Source organism: Urocitellus parryii, chromosome 11 (genome assembly GCF_045843805.1).
Source record: "Urocitellus parryii isolate mUroPar1 chromosome 11, mUroPar1.hap1, whole genome shotgun sequence".
NCBI lineage: Eukaryota > Metazoa > Chordata > Mammalia > Rodentia > Sciuridae > Urocitellus > Urocitellus parryii.
In genome coordinates, this window is record NC_135541.1 from 48,490,513 (window position 1) to 48,508,525 (window position 18,013).

The 18,013-nt window shown below is 38.7% G+C and overlaps 1 protein-coding gene across 9 annotated transcripts in view; it reads left to right on the plus strand.

Moving 5' to 3' along the window:
• Pde4b (phosphodiesterase 4B) overlaps nt 1-18,013 on the plus strand; it is a 514,783-nt gene that overhangs the window by 493,929 nt on the left and 2,841 nt on the right. For all 9 annotated transcript variants that reach the window (XM_026409100.2, XM_077791662.1, XM_077791663.1 and 6 more), the window contains 8 exons: nt 4,007-4,100; nt 9,499-9,677; nt 11,439-11,537; nt 11,809-11,973; nt 13,798-13,897; nt 16,059-16,213; nt 16,306-16,428; nt 17,150-17,332. In XM_026409100.2, the coding sequence (XP_026264885.1) occupies nt 4,007-4,100; nt 9,499-9,677; nt 11,439-11,537; nt 11,809-11,973; nt 13,798-13,897; nt 16,059-16,213; nt 16,306-16,428; nt 17,150-17,332 (1,098 nt within the window). The remainder of the gene's footprint in view (nt 1-4,006; nt 4,101-9,498; nt 9,678-11,438; nt 11,538-11,808; nt 11,974-13,797; nt 13,898-16,058; nt 16,214-16,305; nt 16,429-17,149; nt 17,333-18,013) is intronic.

Here is an 18,013-nt window from a genome sequence, read left to right on the forward strand (position 1 = left end):
ACTGGAAAATTCTGAGATATGATAAATAGCTCTCTTCCTTTGTTGGTGACTTATTCTTACAGATTGAAGCATTTCCTTTTTTTTTGTTTTGTTTTGTTTTTCTTCTTTGCTATTTTCTCGGTATTGTAGAGGGAGTTTTATTTTCTGGGAAGTATTGTTTGCTGGTAAGTAATGCGTCCAAACTGTAGGAGGCTGCCACAAAATTTATCTTAGAATCATGAAAGCTCAGGGCCGAGAGACTGAGATCCTAAAATCATGCATCTTTCTCATTTCACATCTGAGAGGTGAAGTGGCTTTACGAGACCCGGTAGTGAGAACTGAGAATGAAAGTCAAGGTTCGTTGACCGCATCATGGCCACCTCTCTAGCTCACCAGAAGCAACTCCAAGTTGAGAGTCAGATTCTGAAAGCCTAAACAAACTGAGTTCCTCAAGTGTCTTCCCAGCTTTAAACTCATATATATGTCATACCCATTCCATTCCTTGATGTGTCTGGTCACACAGGCCAGAGCTAATCATACAAATTGGACTCTACCTCGCTACCCTCTGTCCTTAAGGCCACGTTGGCCCTCCTCCTTCCTTCATACACAGCCCAACATAAGTGTGGCACTTCATAAGTGTTTTTTTGATGAGAGCAATGATTGCTTTGGTCACTTGTGGCTGGGCCCTCCCTTATGGAGGAGGAAAACCAACGGTTGTTGCTAAGCAACACTTAAAGGAGTGGGTTGGCTTCTGACACTGAGTGACCTCCTTTTGCGTACTTCATCACGTTGTGTTTTATGGTTGCTTAAAGATGACTTTGGTTTTTGATGGCATTGCCACACCCTTAGCAAGACTCATAGGAGAATTAATTGGAGTGTGGGAAGAAGGGAGGTAGTATTTGTTCACTACTTCCAAGACTACAGGGACCCCTTCTAAGTATGCAAGAGAAGAGAGAAGCTGGAGATGAGAGTCACCTCCCTGTTCCCACATTGGGACTTATTGACAATATATCCCAACAGGGCCCTATGGCAATGGGAAGTTACTAAAAAAAAAAAATGAGGAGAAAAATCTTGCCTCTTCTAACGTTTTATGATTTGTTTTCTACCTGCTCCTATCTCCCTGAGCTGAGGGGTCAATATAGCTAATAAAGAACAAGCCCCCTCTTCCAGACTGTTAACTGTTGTGGTTAACCAACACACCCTAATATATCCCAGTATTTCTACTTAAATGAAAGCTGATTAAAAGCACGAAAAGAATTTTTGTTGGTTTGTTTGCTTTTTTTCACTGCTATATCTCCACTGCTTTGGCCATTTTGAACATTCAATAAATATTTGTTAAATACTTGGTAAAATGGGATTATTGATTAGTGCAAGCCAGATTGACTCCAACTATTTCAGAGATTCCAGAGAAATAAAATGGAGGATAATTGTTTGTTTCATTTGGCTAAGTCGGGTACAGAAAAAAAAATTAGGGAGGAAATCATCTGCCTCTAAGCTTTTTACAAGATATTTTTACAATGGTCTAAGTAAAGTTTGCTTCTTTCCTAAAATTGAGCAGATCAATCAGAGCATATAAACCTGCTTTTTCTAGCTTCTAAGACTTCCACGCAGAAGTCTTAGAGGACAGAAGATGAGAGGCCATTGTGACAGACCAGTTGCATCTTTAAAAATAAGTAACTTGGAATTTATGCAATTTACCTGCAATTCAAAATTGCAGAATTTCAACAAGTAAAATACAGTGGCTGAGATGATTGATTCAGATGATGCCTGGTTACTGTTACTAACATATTTTCTCATGGGAAAACATATACATATGCAAGCAGGGTTACCCAGAAAAAGGGCGATAGAGCCTCTCTGAGGACAATGCATAGTGCAGTGAGTCAGCAGGCAGCCCTACTGATTTGCATTGGCTTCACCTCAAAAGGCCAGGTCTCCTGGGCACAGGCAATGGCATGACCCCGGGCTTGGATGCCTGAAGTGAAGCTATTGTCGGAAGCAGGATGCTCATTTGGAAGGGGAATGCCTCTCAGGAAAGAGAGCCAATTGCAAGTTAAGGCTGTTGCCATGACGCTGGGCTATTCCTTCAACAAGCTGTACAGAGCTCCTGGGAGTCTAGGGCAGGGTAACAGAGGGGAGGGAAGAGAGGAGCCGAGTGGGCCTGGGTGGGGAATCCCACTGCAGTCAGCTCTTCCACTGTTCCTCTTTCTTGTGCAATAATGGTGACAAGGAGAAGGTGGGGTGGGGGGCAGCGGGCTGCAGGGGAGCCTACAGGAAAGGAATGACATTCTCAACATCTCCTAGCTTGTTAAAAGAAAAATTAGTTTAACTCCTAATTATTTCTAACATGAATTAGAGGATGTAACACTAAAGTACAAAATCAGCAAGTCACTCAACCCTGAATAGTTGTTCATCGTTCACTCAGCAAATATCTTGTATTTCCTAACACACTCTAAATCCTGGAGGGAAAGGTTAAATGAGTTTAATCCATTTGCTGAATGTGATCTACCATGCATATTAATGAACTGATAGAGTGCAGAAAATTGCAGGCTGCATAAGGAAGTACTTTTCAAAAAATAAATTAATTCCATTCCCATTCATTTTATTGTGAAAGAAGGCTAAATGCATCAGCACACTGTTGGTGGGCACATAACCCTACAAAAAGCTAGTTTAAAAAAAAAAAGAAAATCTTGTATACTGGAATCATAGTCTGAAAACAACTACATTCCTGACGTTTTTCAATTAAAAAAAAAATACCCAGAAAGTGAATTAATCAAATGCACCATCGCTTTAAGACAATTAGAGTGTCTGAGCTTTGTGCCGAGGCTGCATTTTCAAAGGGCTGGTCTGCAATGGAAAGAGAGGGTTAAGGAACACCTAGTTGAAATGGGGGAGGGTGGGACTTCAAATTTACTTAAATATTCATGGGGCTTCCTCCATTTTAATCTTCTCCTTTTAAAAAGATGGCTGTGTTTCCCAGCCTGGAGAATTGCTGCCTCCTTGCAGAGTTCAGCAGAGTAGGACTAATCTAGGGTGGAAACCCCCCTCCGCCACCAGGACTCTTCATAATTGATAAGTGTTTCAAGCCAGCCAGCTGAATGCATTTGGACAGACTCTTGCTCCTCTGTACAATTCCTGATTTCATTACTCTCTTCTGCCAGGAAATAAGCAGGGAGCATAGGCTTCTAACAAGAACGGAGTGCCGTGATGGGCTTTGTTTGGATTAGGAAATGCCATAAATTTTGGAGGCTTTGTCTTTTCTAAGTTTTGATTATTTTACCACTGGATCTGCAGGGCTTTCCTGATCCATTCGGGATTGCTCTCTCTCAGAACTGAATTCTTTCAAAGGGATTTGTGGATTGTATCAAGAAGAGCATTCAAAATGCCTGAGGCAAACTATTTGTTATCTGTATCTTGGGGTTATATCAAGGTGGGTTAATTCGATTGTGTTTTGTGTGTGATAGAATGTGAAACCTTTACATTTGTATGTTGTCTGTGAAGTGGAAAACATCTGTAATGATTTGTGTGTTCATTTAACCCACTGGCTTCTGATTGTGAAATTGTATTTAAATATACAGTAATGTATTTGAATCCTGTTCTTACTCAACTTAATATTTAAAGAATGCTTTTGTTTTCCTTTAAACTTTACATCTACTCTCCTTACGCTGAATAGGTTATCAACTCAATTATATTTTAGAGTTAATTGTCCACAAATGTATTTTTAAAAACGATTTCATTTTTCAAGTAAAAAAAAAATTTGACCTCTATGGAATTTATTTTCCTGTGTTTGAATATTCAAAAAAAACCAGTTGTTCCTACTAAAATATCTTAAGAAAACCTTCTTTCCTAAAGTGACGTTGGAATAATTTCAAATTAAGGGGATATTATGTTCTTTAGAATCGGTATCATTTATCTAACAGTATCTGCTAGTCCAGTTTCTTGGTTCCTAGAAAGTAAAGTTGGAAACATTTAAAGTGATAATTTGCTGTTTCTTTAGGTGGTTAATGCATTTTTTCTTCTTTACAAACAGTTCAAAAGAATGCTGAACCGGGAGCTGACACATCTCTCAGAGATGAGCCGATCAGGGAACCAGGTGTCTGAATACATTTCAAATACTTTCTTAGGTAAGATATTAAAAGGGAAAAAAGCTGTCCCATAACGGAACTTTTTCAAGATTAATTTCACAACCCATCAAGGATATTCTATGTGAATTTGGAATGGGGCTAAGTTATATAAAAAAAAAAAATCCATTTAAAATAAGAACTGAAGCCAATCTTTAAGGGAAAAAAAATTAAGCAGGAAAATGATGGGGGGAAAATGAGTACAAATGCTTTTTAAGTTAATAAATAGAAATGAATACAAATGCTATTAAAGACAGACGTTTATTATGGGCTGACTTATATGACTGTAGGTCCCTCTTATCTACCAGCCCAATTCCATCTCTGCCAAGATCTCTGAAGTAGCACAGAACATGCAATTCCCCAAACCCTAGTGACAACTCCATTAGCTCCTCTGACACGGTATTATTCCCATTCTTCCAATAACTGGGCTTTGAGAAAAAGGTGCTTTTTAAGGGATACGCTGGAAGACTAATTCCATAGTGAGTTTAGAGAACTAGCTTTGGAAGTAATTTGACTACTGCTTTGCTAAGTTATTTCTTAAAAATAAACAGTGGGAAAGAGGAGAATTTTCATATCTCTAAAAGATTTGATTCTTCTCTAAGCAGCATCATTGTCTTCTGATCCTTTACCTATCATTCTCCGTTGTTACGTTAACACACGACACTGACCAAAAAGGTTTGCATGAATGACCCTCAATTACCATCATGCATCTTGTTTGATTATTAGGGATTTCTGATCTCAGGCTTAAAGGCAATTCTGTTGTAAAATGAACCTATTTTGACTTCTTTAATATGGCCTCGAGAATTGGCAAATCTGTACTTCAAAGTGAATGGGTAGCATTTAGATATTTATTCTGTTGACTTTCAATTAGTGTTGAATTATACTTGCTTATGAAATTCCATTTTCCAGGGAAATGACCCATTGTAACAGCTGACCATCACACTCTCCTTTTTGGAATAGTCACATATCATTAAATCAATGAGCATCTGCCTTGATGCCTATGGATGCACATATCTCTTTAGTTCTGTTAATGAAAAGATCAATCCTATTTCTTTAACACCAAAGCAGTTCCTGCTATCAGCAGCAGATCAATCAGCTTTCTCTTTGAGCAGCCTAGTACAAAGCTGGCACATTACTGTGCAGCCAATGGTCTCTGAGCAGGATTAACAAGTGCCTTCTGTTTCTATATGTATCTGCAGCCCTTGGATTTTTTCAGCTGCATTTGCAGCAACCTCTGTCAGAGAACAAAGAGGAAGAATTTTTTATACCTCCTATCTCCCAGAATTGTCTAGGATCTAATTGAAGAGGAAACATGACATATTGAGCCTTTTCTTTCCCCCGCTTTCTCCTGTATTCTTTTGAATACAGAAATCCTCCATTGACCATTTCATAAATCCTATTCTTTGGAACATTCAATTATTTTGCATAAGCTGGGTACTGTTTTAGTTACATTTTACAGGTTATTGACTACAGGAGAGAAGAATAAAATTAATTAAGTGCAATAACTTGTTTTAGTTAAATGTTAAAATGCAATGGCTTATATGTCTTTGCAGAAAAGATTCTCACTATTTTTCTTATTTGTTTTAATTAGTTACACATGACAGTACAATGACCTTGACCAATCATACATTTGAATTAGATGGGATATAATTTCTCATTTTTCTGAGTATACAGGTTACAGAATCACATTGGTCATGTAGTCACATATATACACACAGTAATAAGAGATTCTCACTATTAAAGATCCATGAAGTCTGAGCCCTTAATCCTTCAAAACAATCCTCTTCATTCCTAGTCTCTTGGAACATCCATTTACCAAGGATAGCAAGAAGGCCTTAGTATACTAATTAATCTCTTTTTAAATCATCATTGGCTATCAAGAGGGAAATTGGATAAGATATAAAGATAAGCCCGGCATGGTGGCACAAGACTTTCACCCCAGCAACTTGGAGGCTGAGGCAGGAGGATCCTAAGTTCAAAGGCAGCCTCAGCAATTTAGGTAGGCCCTAAGCAACTCATCCCTAAATAAAGTATAAAAAAAGACTGGGGATGTGGCTCAGTGGTTAAGCACCCCTGGGTTCAATTCCTGATATCAAAAAAGAAAAAGAAAAAGAAAAAATATATACAGATAAACTTTCAGTCTCAAAACTATATGTCAAGAACAGACAGATGTCTACTTTTTTTTTTTTCATACCAAGGATTGAACCTAGGGTCACTTAGCCCTTGAATGTATCCCCATCCCTTATTAGTTCTTATTTTGAGACATGATTTCACTAAGTCACTTATAGGCACATCCCTTAAGGAACACCAATTTTTTGGCTTCTCATTATTCTGAAAATTAAACAATCAAGAACAAATTGTGGAGGAAAGTTATTAGAATCCCAATCCTTACATGCTCTTAGCATTAAGAGGATGGTGTACAGGAGAAGACATGTGTGCTAAACCCCAATTAACAGACTAGACAGGTATATTGGAATTCTTAGGAAAATAAAGGAAGAAAAACTATATAAAACAAGATGCCTTGGTTGCTCCATCTGTAAAATGGGAGCACGGGGATAGATGACATTCCATATCCTTTCCGACTCAAACATTCTGTGATTCTCAAATGGACTAAATTTATCTGTTTTACTAAGACATGCTTGGCAACCTGGGTCCTCTGTGATGAAGCCTAGCCTTGCAATTTGACAGTCTTAAAAAATGAACAAACAAATAAAGCTTATTTCCAAACTGCCAGTGTAGAACCTAGAACTCTTAGTCATATCTTTTGAGCATGATAGGTGTTCCCAGGGGACCATGAAGCCTTCTTCATAGACTGCCATGTCTACAAAAGACCTTAATATCCTCATGGTATAACTTCCTCATTTTGTAAGAGAGAAAACTGAGGTCCAGAAGAATGACATAAATCAACCTAGGTCACTTGGCTAACATGTTTCAGAGCCAGAACTAGCACCTAGATTTCTAGACCGAAATACCTACCACTCCTGATAGGAAGTCGGAACACAGAGAAGAAAATGACATGAGTAATATGCACATTGTTTGGGAAAAAATGTCTTTAGGAAACAGAATTGTTGGACCTAAAAATGAAATGTTTATTAACAGTTTCTGATACTATAAAAGGCTTTGATCAGAGCATGGCAATCATCTCTGAGCAAAATGAGATGATTTTAGCAATGTTAAAAGCAATATCTCAATAAGCGTCATTTAGTGTTAAAATGCATCATCCTGGGAGGAGGGAATTCCCTTAATCTGGGGATCTGTGAAACTTGTGTGGTTTCCATCTAAAAAGATGGTGTCCTAATTACTAGTCCAGATATGTGTTGTAGCTCTTGTATGATGATGGGCTCCAGGTTGCTGGCACAAATAGAAATAGAAGAATATAATTTCATGGGAAAATAAAGCAGGATGTAGATGGAGAGAACATAAATAAAACAAGATTTTTCGATATTACATGACAATTTAATGTTTTTACAGACAAGAGAAAAAAAAATATCCTTTTGAATTCCTTACTTACTGTCTTGAAGCTAGAACTTAGAATATTCCAGATGTAAAATGCTGCTGGGCTTCAGCAAGCAAAGCATCTCAGATTATGCCATTGAAAGAGATTGGATGATACCATTATTTTGTGTCTGTTTATGTTTGTTTTACAGTGGCCAACCATTCAACCATTTCCCCCACTCTATTCTGGACATTCTGTATATGTAAATTCACTGTGTTTTTTGTGCTTTTTTTTTTTTTTTTTTTTGAGTCTGTGTCTCAGGCTGTTTCCACGCTATGCTGGCTAAGCATTTAACAGAGGAAATTCAGAACAGGGATGCCTATCAGTTGTTCCAATGCTTGCACAGGGAAACTCCCATTAAAGTCGAATTGGCACTCTGTGAATAATGGCCTTCTTCTTTATTGCAATGTTCCAGACACAGCAGTAGTTCAGCTCAATTACTCACTGTTGCAGGGACTCTTTAATTAAACAAAGGGGGAAAGCTGCTAGTCCCACTAGAGATGGTTATTACATCTGCAGAGGTATAGGGGAATTTCACAGCCTCTTAACCAGATGTGAAAAAATGGTGGCCAGGAAAGGCAGGGGTTATTGTGGCCTCTCATTTTAGAAGAAGTTGTGATTATTAGGCATAAAGTGACAGGAAGAAATATTATTATTCAAAAATAATGTATGGTTTCTATGCCAGAGATTGCATGGCAGGAAAGAGATTTTTAACAGGAACCTCAGGACCTGGGTTCTATGCTCTTAAATAGTTTTATCTGGAACAATGTAATTGCAGAATAAAAAAAAATTGTTAAATAAATTGTTCTTTGAGCTTGCTCAAGTTGCTGACTTCATCTGAAAAATAAGAGTGTGTGATTGTCATCGGTTCTTAGATTTGGTTTTGTTTATCCAAGTCATAGGGGAATCTTTTAAAAAATACTGTTTCAATAGAGCTGGGTGGGGCCCGTCAATCTGTATATTTCGAAAGTTTCCTGGGTACTTCTGATTCTGGATTAAGTTGGAAACCCCTGAACTAATTGAGATGACTAAAATTATTCCCTAAGTAAAAGCTATAGTCTAAAGAGCTTGGATCCCCTACAGACCACAGCAGGGTGTGCTGGGAATAGAGAATACCCTGTTCCGGCCCTGTTGCCAGGTGGCAAGGTGAAGGTGAAGCTGGTTCTGTCTCGCTTTGCTTTGATGAAGTGTCATCAGGGCCTGTGAGCAGGCAGAAGTCCCTGGGGAAAGCATATGACTGTGCTGTCATCTCTAAGAGTCTAAACGCAGATAGTGTGGATGCCAGCATGCCATCTGGAAGCATGTCATTTTCAAATGGAGAAGCTGTCTTTGTACTAATTTTCACTGTAACAAGCAGAGATAAATGTCCGCCACTTCTGAAAGCTGCATTAACTCTTTCTCGGCCACAGGGTGTCATTTAGTTCAATGAAGTAGTGGTTAAGCAATTTAATCAATTATTGTTTCTGTGCCCTCACAGCCATCTCTGTGGCCTGAAAGAGTTAAGATTTTTTTTTTCCCAGAAGTATTCAGGATACATCTACTATGAAATAGAATATTTGATTGAAATTTTTAATAGCATAAAATAAAGAACTTTTATAGCAGCTAGACACTTTTTTTTTTCAAATGCTGTTACCTCATTGTAACAAAAAAATTTTAAATGAGAACAGAAGAACAGAAGATTATGCTTGGGTTCTTTCCCTGTTTCTTCTTGGACAAGTTAGTTAGTTCCTCTGGGCCTCAGTTCACCTAGCATAAAATGGAGCAACAGACCATATTTTATCCAATGAGAACATGCTATGAGAGTTCTTTATTGGAGTCAGAATCCATTACCCACAGTTAGCGTTATTTTGAATATCTCTGGGCCTACTCATTGGAACTTAAAACATATTTCTTTGTCTGTTGTAGACAAGCAGAATGATGTGGAGATCCCGTCTCCCACCCAGAAAGACAGAGAGAAGAAAAAGAAGCAGCAGCTCATGACACAGATAAGCGGAGTGAAGAAACTGATGCACAGTTCAAGCTTAAACAATACGAGCATCTCCCGCTTTGGCGTCAACACCGAGAATGAAGATCACTTGGCCAAGGTGTGCATGAGCTGGGATTGTGTGCATGTGGCTCTTAACTTTACAGCACACAGGGGCCCTTCATCATTTAGAAAATAGTAGGAATCACTTCTACTTTGTTAAACTTTATGATAATGAAACTTACGTCCTACATGACATTTATTTTTAATTTTTAAAATTTTTTTTGGCTATACTGGGAATTGAACCTAGGAGTGTTTGACCATTGAGGTACATCCCCAGCCTTTTATCTTATATTTTGAGACAGGTCTCACTATGGAACCCAGGTGGCCTAGAACTTGAAATCCTGCCTCAGCCTTCCGAGTAGCTGGGATAATAGACAGGTGCCACTGTGCCTGGTCTTTAGTGTTCTCTTTTGTCTATGCTGGGGCACCTGGTTGAAGATCCTTATTCCATACCAAAAGGCTTTTTGTGTTTTTTTTTCCCCTCTTTTATCCTGAATTGAATTTAGTAGTGGATAGTTCCTTATGAGTGGAGCATCCTTCTGAAGAATACAGGGAAAGTCCAAGGGAAAGCCAGTGGGCAGGTCTGAATTATCCCAGAGGATATTTTGGGAACTCTATGCTAGGGGCCGGGAGAAAATCTGCACTGATTGACAGGGCTAGAGGAGAAATGAGGAGACAGGGACAGCACTGGCTCCTTTTCCCAAACCCTCACACTGGAAGAAGGCACAGAAAATATTCATATATCTTATGAATATTCATATATCTTATGACTGCTGAGGTCACGTAGCCTGGTGAGAGTGTGAAAGGAGCTCACTCTCGGGAAATGATCATTCAGTGAGACTTGCTGAAAGCTGTCATTAGAGTAAGATTGATTAAACATGGGGCCAAGCCTGTGGGCAGTTATTAAGTATGGAATAAGTTGTTCCTTAAATCAGATAATCTTGGAATAATCCCACAACACAGATCTGGATGTTGCTTCCTCCAGATCTATCTGTGGCCTCAGAGCCCTGGAATAAAATTCAAGAACAGCCTTCTTTCTGACCTTTTGCATTAAATTGGGGCCTATTTCTGCACATTCTGACAGCTGAGTCTCCCTGACCTGAATTCAGTGATAATAACCAAAGGGTAGAGGAGTTTCCCTGGTGCCGTTTTCTAGCTGTTACTGATGGACCAGTGAGAAGCAAGGGGAGAATCAGAGAAATGGGACCAGAGTGATCTCTATTCACTTGCAGCTATCTTTAAAAGCAACAATGGCTGAGGAGTGACGCATGGCAGAGTTGGTCAGCAACAAAATTATTACAAATGAAGACACACTGTTTCTTTTCTAAAAAAAAAAAAAAAATGCACAAACTTGTCATTATGATAAGGACACCCAGCCTCCTGAGCGATTCCACTCTCAGATTTTCATGCAACTAGAGCACACTACATAAATGCTCTGAGGACTTAGGTACCCAATGTCCAAGAAAACAATTTTTAAAAAATCTTTAGTTGTATATGGACACAATACCTTTATTTTATTCATTTATTTTTATGTGGTGCCGAGGATCAAACCCAGTGCCTCACCTGTGCTAGGCAAGTGCTCTACCCCTGAGCTATAACACCAGCCCCCCCAAAAAAATAAAACTTAAAAATATTTTTTAAAATATTTAAAGCTGGGCATGGTGACTCACTCCTGTAGTTCCAGCTTCGTGGGAGGCTGAGGCAGGAGGATTACTTGAGTTTTGAGACCAGTGTTGCCAACACAGCAAGACCCCTTCATCTCTAAAAGAAAATATTAAAAATTATCCTTATTCCTAAATTTCTCTAATTTGAATTACAGGAGCTGGAAGACCTGAATAAATGGGGCCTTAATATCTTTAATGTGGCTGGATACTCTCACAATCGGCCCCTAACGTGCATCATGTATGCCATATTTCAGGTGAGTAAACAGGAATGAATGTTGGTTATCCAATTGGATATCTCTTTGTGATATTTTTATTCTATCACAGTTTATTTTCGTAATTTGAATTCCTCGTGTGTGTGTGTCTGTGTGTGGTGTGCACATGTGTGTGGTGCTGGGGACTGAACCTTGAACCCAGGGCTTGGTGCATGTGAGGCAGGTGCTATACCACTGAGCTCCATCCCCAGCCCCACCTTCCTCCATTTTTGGACATCTGCTTATTCATATTCTAAACCATTTTACCACATAGGAAAGAGACCTCCTAAAGACATTCAAAATTTCATCTGACACATTTGTAACCTACATGATGACTTTAGAGGACCATTACCATTCTGACGTGGCATATCATAACAGCCTGCACGCTGCTGATGTAGCCCAGTCAACCCATGTTCTTCTTTCTACGCCAGCATTAGATGTGAGTAATTATAACCTGTTTTTCATACCTGTTCAACCTCTTTTAAAAGTGCCATGCAATATGCAATATATTTACAAAAATAATGTAAGTGGATGACCTCAAATTCTTGAACTGCTTCTTTGTTACATATAGCATCCATCCATTGGATTATTTATAAAAAGGTATTACATCTCTACTTACTTTGCTCTCTACTATCAGAAGAACCCTCCCTTTACATCCTTCCAATTGAAAATTATTTAATTTTCAAACAATTAGCAGGGTCCAAGCTTTGCTCTTCATTGTATTCCTGGTAAAGGGATACATTGTATCTCCGTGTCTTGTTTAACATCTGGTTTATCATACATCCTCAACCTGCTTGCACTGATCAGAATTGCCCAACACCATTGCAGGCCCTGTGGAGGATCATAGAAATATACTATACAATGCTCTGTATAGTTCCTATTAGGAATAAGCATCTATAGGCTTATTCTTCTAGAAATTCAGCAAACTGATTCTCTAGGTTGAAGAAAAAGTAACTGAAAATCTCCATCAGAGGAAATCAATAATGTAGAAGCAAGGAGGAACCATGTTCTGTGTAACTTGACAAGATCTGAAGAGTTGGCCATGACTCCCTCTCTCACAGATTAACGTTTTCATATTTAACAGTACAATCAGCAATGGCCCAGCCATGCTATCATTGGGCACGTGGAAATGGTGGTCAGATACTTCCAAAAATGTGCTGGCCCACTGCAGGAAGGGGTTAGCCAAACCCTATCCAGTCACATTTTCAGACTCACTTTAGAAATTAAAGATAGATTAAACTGTCCAGAACTCTGTCACTTGTTTTCATATTTTCTAAGAAAAGACTTGGGCAAGTGAGATGGAGCTAAGGGTGTTTGAATCCCCGGAAGGAAAGAAAGAGTATTGTTTTTATGCTCCTATAAATATCATGGAGCAGAACAACACCATTTATAACCCTTGCAGTGTTATTGATAGGATAACTATCATGTGGCAAGAAATTGGCTATGAGTGCCACAAGCTTCTAGAAAAGGAAAGTGTAATATGTCCATGAGTAATAGGATTGGTCTTTGGGGGAGAGGTAGAAGCTGAGCTGGCATTTGAAGGCCTAGAAGATTTAAGTAATCACAGAGGATCAGGAGAGACATTTCTGTCCTACAGTCAGCAACAATGTATACCTAATAAATACCAGGTTTAAATCAATGTGCCTGGGTGGGGACAGAGACACTCTCATGACATGACATGAAGTTGTTGAGCAGTCGGCATTAAGTTTCACTTCTTGGTAACATTCTCAGATCTTGCCTGTGGTGGAGATTGAGTGGATAGGAATTAAATGAATGAATTAATGAATATATGACAGCTTGGGACAACACTATAAATTTAGCTTTGAGTGATAATTTATTGCTTATCTTATTGAGTCTGGAATTTAACCTTTTTTCCTCTTAAGTTACTCAGCCTGATTATAAAGAGCAGAGCCAGTCTGACTCGCTTCTTTTACTTGTATGTGCTTGTGTTCCATAAGCACTGTGCTGCCATACCACTGATCCAAGAACACAGACATCAGGTATTCACATGCCATGAGCATGGTGCTAATGACCTTCCAAACCTCAGCCTGCGGGCTTGATGTGGGAGTGAGCTCTGGCCACCGTCCCTTTCATAACAAAGACTAGGCTGATGAACAGATTCTGCATTTAATTAAATTAGCATGTTATATACATCAATAATCCCTTTCCCAACAAGAGTGAAGTGCATTACTTTCAAATGAAATTGAACGAGCAGGACAGGTGAATTGAATATGGCATTAAACGTGCTCACTTTGCTCCACAGGCCGTCTTCACCGATTTAGAAATCCTGGCTGCCATTTTTGCGGCTGCCATCCACGACGTGGATCACCCTGGAGTCTCCAATCAGTTTCTCATCAACACAAGTGAGTTCACTACTAGAAAAAGGCATTTGAGATAATTGTCTGATTCACTGCATTTCTTCCTCCTCATGTTTTCATTATAGATAATAACAAGGGTGATAAGGAGGTAATCCTTCCATTCCACTCAAATTGGGTCAGGATACTGGATACTGTGTCCAGTCTGGCAGCTCATTGATTGGGCTACAGAGAGAACTTGGAGAGGGTCTGAGGGAAGCCCTAAAAAGGACTCAAAGTTTGGAAAATACATTAGGAAAGGAAAGAATAATGTGTAGAATTATCCAGTAAGACTAGAAAAGGCTTGGGGATGCATACTGCAACTTTCAGTATTATGTAGGGCTCTCACACACTACATCATAACATGCTAGGGTCCATCTCCGCTGGGGAGGCAGAGAAGCTTCAAACAGAAATAAGATTCCCCAAAAAGCAATGGAATGGCCTTTCACAATTCAAGGGAAAGCCATTAAAAGTGCCACACACTCTTTTCCAATTATGCAGATTCGATCATGGATTGATCTGTACCAAGGAGAGTGACCCAGCTATCTTTTGGTTTGGTCTAGCCTTAGGATTCCAAATCATACTCAAAGATTTTGTTATGCTCAAAATGTTCAGTTTCATGCTATTGATGATTTATTCATTCCTTCAGTTAATGCTCTATCTCTCTGTGCTGAAAATTCAGGTACTTTTTCTTCTGAGGATATTATTTATCCCATTATGGTCATGATTAACATCAAGCACTGATAGTTTTATAAAAATACTGTTTGAGCTCATTGCTATAAAAAAGTCCTTTTTGTCAGTCCTCATCCTCTATCATCAGAATGAGTAATCTGGATTTGGGGTACACTGTTTTTTTTTTAAAAAAAAAAAAACATGTTCTTCTATTGAAAGAACATAAACTGCAGCCAGCTGCTTGTCTGCACGGGTTGCATCAGCTGGCTAAGCGTGCTTTCATGAATTAATCCAGATACAGGCCAGTTAGTGCCACACAGGCTCAAGTTTTTTGTGCCATAGCCATCTATAGATGCTTGCTCTTGATCATAGGGTGACCAGAACAAGGGAACTCATATAACTTCAGAGATCCCATCCCCTTTCTCAGGACGTAACTCAAAGCACAGGATGAAAGCAATGGTATATGAGTAACAGCACCTCTGACTATAACACATTACGTCACTTGGTTGTTAGGCTTGTGAAGAGAAAGTGTGATTTCATGAGTTTGTAGTGCAGAGCTCTGCCCAAGATTTCTGCAATTCTTCTGTGTAAATGGTGGGCTGAAAGCTGTGATTTAGGTACCTAGATATTACTCTTTCTGGTATAGAGAGCCAGAAGGCAGAAATGTCAACATCAGGATTCTTCGAAAAAATTATTGATGTTTAGTGTCACATTTACTGAAATCACCAAAAAAGCTACATTCTTTGGGTAAAACAAAAAATCACACCAGCACTTTATCTTTTTTGAAAATCCTAAACTCACAATTACCAGAGATGGAGGGAAACATATATGAAAAGGAAGATAGGCCAGGCACAGTGTTACATGCCTGTAATTCCAGCTATTCAGGAGGCTGAGGCCAGAAACTCTCAAGTTCAAAGCCAGCCTGGACAATTTAGAAAGAACCTGTCTCAAAAACATTTTTTTTTTTAAATAAGAAGGGCTCAGGGTATAGCTCAGTGAGTAAGTGTCCCCAGGTTAAATCCTCATTACCACAAAATAAGTAAATACATAAATAAAATTTAAAAATAAAAGTGGATATAGTTTAGAAAGCTTAATATACTTGATGAAGTTTAGTGTCATCTTTACTTTGTTCTTTTCCAAAGTATGAAATGTGTGGAAACAAAGGAAATTACAAGCTGAGATTAAAAATGCAATTCAGCTGCTCAAGAATGCCTCTACTTGATGTCATATTTTTCATGAGAGGTGGAGAAGAACTTGAAAAAGGATTTTAAGAGACAGTGAATTTTAATCAAAGTGAAATCTTATTCACCAGTATCTACCAGAAGCATAGTTGAAACTGACTACTTCTGTTTATAGAGAGGCACTATGTTAAGAGGCAAGGACCTATGGGCCATAGTTCTAAAATCATCTAGGGAGAACTAAATCTGATTTCACAATGTTTAATTATACAACTTGTATTGTATGCTTATTAAAGGCATCATTTTTTCCTATCTATTAGATTCAGAACTGGCTTTGATGTACAATGATGAGTCTGTGTTGGAAAACCATCACCTGGCTGTGGGTTTCAAACTGCTCCAAGAAGAGCACTGTGACATCTTCCAGAATCTCACCAAGAAGCAACGTCAGACACTCAGGAAAATGGTTATTGACATGGTAAGAATCAACCTCTGTATATTCCTCATTTACTTTTTCTACCGTCTTACAGACTAAGTTTATCGAGAGTTTTCATTTTGCTTTTACCCAAGGTTTTAGCAACTGATATGTCTAAACACATGAGCCTGCTGGCAGACCTGAAAACAATGGTAGAAACAAAGAAAGTGACGAGCTCAGGCGTTCTCCTTCTAGACAACTATACCGATCGTATACAGGTATGTGCTGAACTTTGATGTGTTACAAAGCACAACAAATAACATCTAGAAAAAGGAAGCGCCCTTCGGTTAGATACGTCCTAGGCTGCTACTACAACTTTGGCCTTATTTTAAGAACAAGCTGAAGAAAATGGATGTTCAAGTTTATCTCTCATTTATGAGAAAAACATAACTCCATTTATTGAATTTCTTAGTTCTAAAAATAAGTTGCAAAATCTTTATATAATAGGACATATATAACTGTTGGTGCCCAAAGCTCATAATTTGAACCTGAATCCCTCTGACTTAAAACTTATTAGGTCTGTTTGGTTATAGATAGTGCTATCAGCTAGTCTCCTCTTTCCACAAACAGAAAACTTGAAGACATCTACTTTGAGTAATTCTTTAGATGCTTTCCAAACTGAGGAAAGGAAATGATAGCCGCATCTGAACTCCCGTGTCCCTTTCAATTCTTAAATTCAAAGACTATCAGTTTAAGAAGATATCTTTGTCAATATCTATATCTATATCCCCCTTTGGGCCCCATAATGATAAATAATCAACTCGGGCCAGCACTACTGTAACACTTTTTTTTTTTTTTTTTTTTGGTGCACGTATCATAATTATAATGCAACTAAAATGTTCTTGGTTTGGTACTAAGTGTACAAATAAGAGAAGGATAAGATGTTCTGGCAGTATTTACACTTAATTTTATGGGATTTCCAAAACTCAATGATTTCAGGTCCTTCGCAACATGGTACACTGTGCAGACCTGAGCAACCCCACCAAGTCCTTGGAATTGTATCGCCAATGGACAGATCGCATCATGGAGGAATTTTTCCAACAAGGAGACAAAGAACGAGAGAGGGGAATGGAGATTAGCCCAATGTGTGATAAACACACAGCTTCTGTGGAAAAATCCCAGGTATTCAAAAGGAGAAATTTTTGTGATTTCTAGTGTTTGTAGAACTGGAGAGTTCTATCTAGTTTCTTTATTTTAACAAAATCTCTCTCTCTCTCTCTCTCTCTCTCTCTCTCTCTCTCTCTCTCTCTCTGTCTCTCTCTCTTTCTGTATCTACATATGAAATGATGAAATGACAGCCACACCGTTAGTTTCATTGTGCTCATGACTCATCAGCTTTCTCCATTACACTCAATTTCACAGGGCAGGAATGAAGTGGTCATCAGAAACCCATCAATATTTGGACTGTGTATACCCAAACCATTTAGATAGTCATCTATGACTTCAGCAAATCTGGCTGATCTTTGACTACTGCTGTCTCTCCATCCCATTTCTCCAGAATTCTTGTAGATCTATCTTCAATTCCTCACTCTTGTGTCCAGTTCTCTGCTGTGGCTCTTTCTCCATTATCAAATGTGTTGCCACCATCATCAGAGGGCATCAAAGCCCTGTCTGTGTCCCCTTTCCACTTTGTAACGGTACCTTTAGGAATATTCTAGCATTTTCCAGTTGTGTCCAAACCTACAAATTCTGTGTTCTGAGAATGGGAAATAATACTTTGAGGGTGTGTGTTTGCAGAAATACCCCAGATGCTAATAGTTGTGGAATATGTATACTAGAAAGTATCTGTCTTCCTACAATAGC